Source organism: Mus caroli, chromosome 7 (assembly GCF_900094665.2).
Source record: "Mus caroli chromosome 7, CAROLI_EIJ_v1.1, whole genome shotgun sequence".
In the NCBI taxonomy this organism is placed as follows: domain Eukaryota; kingdom Metazoa; phylum Chordata; class Mammalia; order Rodentia; family Muridae; genus Mus; species Mus caroli.
The window spans coordinates 69,729,464-69,736,808 of record NC_034576.1 but is presented as its reverse complement, the minus strand read 5'-3'; the positions used below and the strand labels follow the sequence as shown (position 1 = coordinate 69,736,808).

General features: G+C 43.9%; 1 protein-coding gene across 1 annotated transcript in view; it reads right to left on the bottom strand.

Annotated features, from left to right (window-relative positions):
• Positions 1 to 7,345, bottom strand: part of Adamts17 (ADAM metallopeptidase with thrombospondin type 1 motif 17) — a 303,015-nt gene that overhangs the window by 143,861 nt on the left and 151,809 nt on the right. The window contains exons 9-10 of the mRNA XM_021167985.2: positions 3,954 to 4,094; positions 2,053 to 2,203 (exon numbers count right to left, since the gene is read on the bottom strand). Of these exons, the coding sequence (XP_021023644.1) occupies positions 2,053 to 2,203; positions 3,954 to 4,094 (292 nt within the window). The remainder of the gene's footprint in view (positions 1 to 2,052; positions 2,204 to 3,953; positions 4,095 to 7,345) is intronic.

Genomic DNA, 7,345 nt, shown 5'->3' with positions numbered 1-7,345 from the left:
AAAAAAAAAAAAAAAAAAAAAAAAAAACAGCTCTTCCTTCTGTGAGTTCCCCAGACTCTTGGAAGGCTGGCCCTCCATTCCCAGATCCTCTCTTTCTCCTTCTGGGAAACACTGCAGCTCTCTTCCAGATTCCCCTAACATTCACTAAGTCACCAGAGGAGATGATGACCAATGGTAGGTGTGGCTAGTGGCCACCAGTGTCTGCCACTAGGCTACCCTCTCCCCTTACTCCCATATAGCTACCTCATCTAGTGACAGGCTAGAAGATGCCAATTTAATGTGATCTATTTCCTGATGATTCTACTACAGAGAAAGCTATCCGGGAGCATGATCTTCAGCTGCCAGAGGAAGCCATGCGCTGCCTCCACAGAGCTTACAAACGGGCCATCTTCAGGGTATGCGTGGGGATTTTGAGCTTCTAGTGCAGTCACTCCCAACCTTCCTAATGCCCAGGTCCTTTAATACAGTGTTTCCTGATGTGGTGACCCCCAACCATAAAATTATTCTCCCCTACATCATAGCTGTTATTTTTCTACTGTTATGGATTGTTAAGTATCTGATATACAGGGTATCTGTACTGGCTGGTTTTGTGTGTCAGCTTGACACAAGCTGGAGTTATCACAGAGAGAGGAGCCTCCCTTGAGGAAATGCCTCCATGAGATCCAGCTGTAAGGCATTTTCTCAATTACTGATCAAGGGTTGGAGGGCCCATTGTGGGTGGTTCCATCCCCGGGATGGTAGTTCTGGGTTCTATAAGAAAGCAAACTGAGCAAGCCAGAGGAAGCAATCCAGTAAGTAACATCCCTCCATGGCCTCTGCATCAGCTCCTGCCTCCAAGTTCCTGCCCTGTCTGAGTTCCTGTCCTGACTTCCTTTGGTGATAAACAACAATGTAGAAGTATAAACTGAAAAACTCCTTTCCTCCCCAACTTGCTTCTTGGTCATGATGTTTTGTGCAGGAATACAAACCTTGACTAAGTCAGTATCTGATATGCAGCCTCTTTGAAAAGGCCTTTGGCACCCCTCCCTCCACAGGGTCACAACCTACAAGTTGAGAAACACTGTTCTAGGAGAAGGCAGCTGTAATGCAGAGCTAATCTTTCCATCTAACTGTCTTCTGTGAAAGAAATGACACTAATGAGCCAACAGAATCTCAGGTGGCCCTTTCCCTGGGGTCTGTCTTTAAGGGATGCCAGCCTTCTTTGGCTCCTCCAGTATGGGACTCATCGATGCTTCCCTTCTTCTGACTACGCATCTCCTTTACTTACCTGTTAAAGCTGAATTCAAAAGCTTTGCTGGGAGTGTTGTAGCAGTTGGGGTTTCATGTGACAGTCCAAGGAAAGTGTCCAATCTGGGAAACTGAGACCCCAGTACATGTGTGTTCCTTTATCTGTCATCTCAGCCTGCAAGGTTGTGCAGTTACCTCACAGGACAGGAAAATGGCAGGAAATGTGGAACCAACCGACTTCTGTCTAGTCCCTAACTCACCTGATCCTATGCTGGCTGGGGCAGCTCTGCCTAACTCACTTTATCCACCAGCCCTGGGTCAAACCTTTCGGAGGACAAAGTAACCACTGTGTCCAGGTCTTTGTGAGTATCCTTTCCCTTCTCCGCTCCAGTTTTTATCCCTCTTCCTTAGCTAATTTAAAATTAGGTGACATCACACCATTTTTAACAAGGGTGACTAGATTTCCTTTGTCCTAAAGATTTCATCCCCAAACACCAGGCTACGAGTGTCAGTAGCCCCAAAACATCCACATCCCCTTCAGAGTGATCCACGTACAGGGCTGTGAATGGACAGATGCCTGCAAAAGTGTGTGTGTGTGTGTGTGTGTGTGTGTGTGTGTAGGGGGAGGTTTCATGGTTTGTAATATGTGACAAACCTGTGCAAGTACCACGAGGATGTGTACATGGACACACCCTCATGTCTATGCATACACACAGTCACATGCATGTCTACGTCTGAGACATCCATGACCTCCAGGATCCAGACCTGCAGAGGCGCTGCTGAGCTTGAGCCTCTTCCTAATTCTGCCGTTCCCTGGTTGCTTACCTCCATGTTTTTGCAGAAGGTAGCATTGGTGCCAAACAGAATCTGGCACTGCTCGTTGGCGCTGTAGTGCATGCCTGGCAGCTTGTGTGGAAGGCGCAGGGCATGCTGGCTCCTGGGATCAGTGATCAGTAAACATGTACTGACTTTGGATCTGGAAGAGCCAAGAAGAAGGTTAGTCTCCAAATGTAGCCCCATCTTTGTTCTGAGTTTTCAACCTCTGAGAAGGATGTCTTCGATGATTCCTGGGAGACTGGCTTCAGCTCTAGGTACCAGGGATTACCCTTTTAATGCGTGAGTGCTTTTACTATTATGGCTAAATGTGGGTCTCTTCTCTGAAGACAACACAGAACTGATCACTTGGTAGAACCTTAGGAACAGCTCTAGTGAAGCAAGTGGACTTTCTTAGGAGAGTTTGATAAAGTTCTTTCTGAAATGAGACTCTATATTGCCTTAGAAAGTGGCTTTGAGCAAAAGTTACCATGAACAAAAAGAGCACAAATTAAGGTTATTTAATTTTAAATAAACTCAAAGTGCTGATTTCTGACAGCATGGGGTCTCTTTGAGGGATTGCTGAGCCAAAGCAAGTATATCAGATTTGATGTCTCACCCTATCATACCTCCTGCTACTGCAGAAGGCAATAGCACTGTGCCAAGAACATACAGATTTCAACCAGGAAGAGAATGTTCACTTACAATGGGAAATACATTTCCCCCAAAGAGATTGCTAGCAGATAAGATGCCCAATGCTTTTATTTTCTAACCTTAAAGCAAGGCAGATGAAACCAGATACTTGCCAAAACCCTTAAAGGAAAGATGGTAATTCATCTACCATCTATCTGTCTGTCTGTCTATTCATCTATCTATCTATCTATCTATCTATCTATCTATCTATCTATCTACCTGACTACCTATCTATCTGTCTATCTACAGTTGAGGCTAGTCCACAGCTTCCAGGATCAATCAAAAGCCATCTGTCACCAGTGAGAGCAGCACCATGCACACGAGCAAATGTCAGGCATATCATCTTGTCACTCTGACCCTTCTGGGTGATATGCCAAAACATCAAGTGCCTTACAATATTTTATTATGAGCCAATGACTACAATTCTCAGTGGAAGTAGGCTATCCTAAAATGAGTACACTTACTTCTAAGCCTACTCACCAAACAACATTTCCATCAACAGGAAACAAGTAGAAGACTCTTTAACTACGTTAGCCCCAATTCCCTGGGCACTGTCAAATACAGCTAGCCTCCACAGTCACACTCCACTCTCCAGTGAAACTCACTGACTCACTTCTATTCCTACTTCATGTGGACTATGGATTAACATGGTGACTTAGGGAAGCATTCAGGACCCATAAATTAACACTGTAAACACAGACCTATGATCAGGCAACAGGGACCAACAGGGATCATGGGTATGCTTGTTCTACCATGGGTCTAAAACTAGACTACAAGCTGTCCCACAAAAAGCTGCAAACTAAGAAGTATAGACATTCTCTAGGAAGAAAGGGCTAGTGAGAGAAGCACACCCCTTTCCCCATAGAGGAGGCAACTGTGCAAACGCATCCCTAGCAAATTCAGTCCCATCAAGGGAAGCAGCAAGTAGCAGGTTCTCCCTACGGTGGTGCCATTCATGGTTACAGATCAGCAGAGAAGGGCAAGACAGAGTCACTGGGTTGATATTTCATTCAACCATTCATTTAATGATTCCCTACTGGATACACAACATCATACCAGCTACAACCTCAGGAAGAGGGCTTGGTCCATCATAGGACACTCTGCATTGAGATGAGAATTCATCCTAAGATTCACTTTTCCACACTGGCTGAGTTGCCCATGTTTGGTCTTTTGGAGAAACATTCTGCTGTTGAGGTTACAGGATGTACTCAAAGACTTACTTGAGAAAGTTCTCAAGGTCATCTCGACTACAGGATGACCAAGAGAGGTCGCTGGGATTCCGGCCTTTTACCCACTCTCCGGACATGATGTGCGACCGGCCAGCACAAGATGAGTGGTCGTCATCATGGTTCATCCCCAGGCTGTTCAAAGAGAAAGGAAGAGTGTGAGATGCTACACCTCACTGTGCCTCATTTCTAGGCCCTGGGTCAAGTTGAAGTCAGGTTTAAAGTACAAGGAGTAATGTAGGTAGGGTGATAATGTTCTCACACTATAGACCACTGTCAGAAGTTTATACAAAAGATGAGGTGGTTTGACTACAGAATGTATGAAGACTGAGCAAAATGGCATTATTAATCAGTAAATGAACGCTGGCCTCTGTCGCTCACAGTGCTCTTTACAGAGCTTCAGAGGCTGTCACATTGAGAGCCTCCTCCTTCTTAGCCCTGCCCTTAGCGCAGCTTCCCCAGCAGCTGGCCTCTAGTAAGCACTGGTTAAATAGTTGCCAAGTGGACTACCTGTTTGTTACCACACAATGTGCCCCAAATATCAGATACCTCATCTCTGTGTCAGGTGTGCTCACAGGGTGAGAACCACCTCTGGTTGGATAATTTCCACCTACCTAGTTGGTTAATAGTCAAAGGGAGATCTAGGAAATGATCAAATGAATAATCTTGTCCAATGAGAACAATTCCGATATGGTCCTATGGTCATTTAGATGTATAAAGTGAATTCTCTGTTTCAAGGCAACTCCTCTCTTGTTCTTTTCCCCCCTTTAAATAACCTTTTCTGTTTGGTGGGCAACAGAAAGCATTTACTTATCTATAAATACATGGGAAAGCAACTTTCAAATAAAGTTTCACTTAGCAGGCTTATTTCTTCTTGAGGTTCACTTTGTATGTATTTAAGCCGTGATCTCATAGCACTGGCTGGCCTGTAACTCATTCTATAGAACAGATCTGGCCTCGAACTTACAGCAATCCGCCTGCCTCTGCCTCTGCCTCCCTCGTGCTTGGGTTCAAGGTGCCCAACACCATGCTAAACCTGACTAAAACCAACAAACTTGAGACCATTTTACTTTACGCTATTGAGTTTGAGCTCAGGGTGGATGAACGTTGTACAATGGAGTCATATCCTCAGAATAAGTTTCCTAAACTTCTTTGTTGTTGTGGCAAGAGATTTTAACATTATTGTTGTAAGCTCCTGGGTATTCAACCTTGTCGTGGTAATTACATTCACGGGCCATGATGGGCTCTCAGACCTTACTCGCCTTGCAGCCAAATGCATGGCTTGTGTCTCTGCACTGACCACTCCACTCTTACACCATAAGTGAACCACACAGGATTTTCCTCCTGTGATTGAGTCGTTTCACTTAGCACAGAAGGTTCTCAACCTTCCTAATGCGGCAACCCTTTAATACAATCCCTCATGATATAGAAATGCCAACCATAGCTACTGTTATGAATTGGAATGTAAATATCTGACATGCAACCTACAAGTTGAGAAACATTGACTTAGCACAATATGAGAGGTTTATTTACAAAATACGTAAGCAAGTCCTATAAGTCAATTGAAAACAAAAATCCCCTAATAACCTGAATTTGAAATGCAGGCTAAAGATCTGAACAGCCACTTCCCAAAGACAATCTACAAAAGTCATCAGGTCTGTGAAAGAGATGCTCTTGATGGCAGCTGGTTTGCACCAGGAAGATGCAAACCACCCCATAGGGGGCTTTCTCTCATGCCTGTCATGATGAGGCCAGTGCCTACAATGATATAAGGGTGCTTGAAACCCTGTGCCAGATGGTCAGGATGCAAGTCAGAGAAACTTCCCTTGTGGAAAACAGCATGGGGGTTTCTAAAAAATAAATAAACAGAACTATAAAACTAGTGTACGATTCAGCAATTTCATTTCTGAGTATTTCTCCCAAAGAGGAAAAATGCAGATCTCAGAGATCTGCACTCTCATATTCGTTTTGGTATTGATGATGATAGCTAACCTAGAAACTGCCTAAATGTCTCTGTAGGTTGGTTTTTTGTCTATTTGACACAAGCTAGGGGCATTTGGTAAAAGGAGGCCTCAGAGGAGACAAATGCCTCCATCCGATTGGACTGTGGGCAAACCTGTAGTACATTTTCTTGATGGATGTGGGAGGGCCCAGAGGGCCCAGCCCACTGTGGTTGGTATCACCCCTGAATAGGTGGTCCTGGGCTATGTAAAAAGTAGGATGAACATCTGTCTCCTTGCTTCCTTCGACAAGACTACGTTCAAGGTAGGAAGGGACCCAGAGAGTGATGTACACTGGTACTCTGAGGACTAACTTAGGATCTCCGATCGCCTAACTCACTTGCCTTTCAGATCCCTATCACAGAGGAACCCATTCTAGTGGTACAACTCCAAGGAAAGAACACCTTACCAGTCACAGCATGGAGAACACATTTGTCATCTTTCAACTACACACAGCCTTCTCTTATTTTGAGAAATGGTTAAGTCCCTCTAGGAACCTCAGCTCTGCTCATAGCAATTTTCTACAGCCTCTCTCTTACCCTGCTGCCATTAATCAGCCAAAAGCAGTGGCACCTTCTGCCTTGTGGAGTGGGCCACAGTCCTATGGAGAGCCAACATGCCAGGCAACCTGATCTACAGTTGTCCTCTGTCAGTTAACATCCGCCCTCCCCAGCAGGCATCTCCCAGAAATATGTGGTCTTTTTAAACAATTTAATATCACTGGAAAGAGGTTGCAAATTAAAATTTTCACAGAGAGATTAGCCAAATCCAAAGTTTATACATCTCAGTGAACTCCTATACAGATAATTCTACTCTTTAATCCAGCTGCCTCACTCTGGGGCATAGACTCAGAGAAATCCATACCTTACCACAGAGGTATTTGCACACCGATGTTGACTGTTGTATTAGTCACTATAGCAAAGAAATGGAACCAACCTAGTTGTTCTCCAACAGAAGAACAGATAATGGAAACCAAATACATATGTAAACTGGAATATTTAGCTCCAAAAATAACTGAAATCAAAAACCTTTTGGGAAAATGGTGAACGGACTTAGGATGTGTAATATTAAATGTCATACAATCTCAGAAAGAAAAGACATTTTCATAAACAGTTCCTAGTCTATAGAATATATGTAAAAAATGAAGATGTGACCATGTGGGTTCACTGTAATATATATAACAGAAAACAAGAAGGCATAGATAAGGCGTTCAGAATGACAGGGGTATGGACACACCAGTCGTGAAACAGGATATAAAGCTAATTGTTTTCCTAGTTTTCATTCGGTCATGGATTTTTCGTTGATGTTGTTTTGTGGTAGATAAGGGCATATATTTGACAGTAGGTGGATTGTCAAGCGAGGATACTATTGACCCCTTGGTCTTAA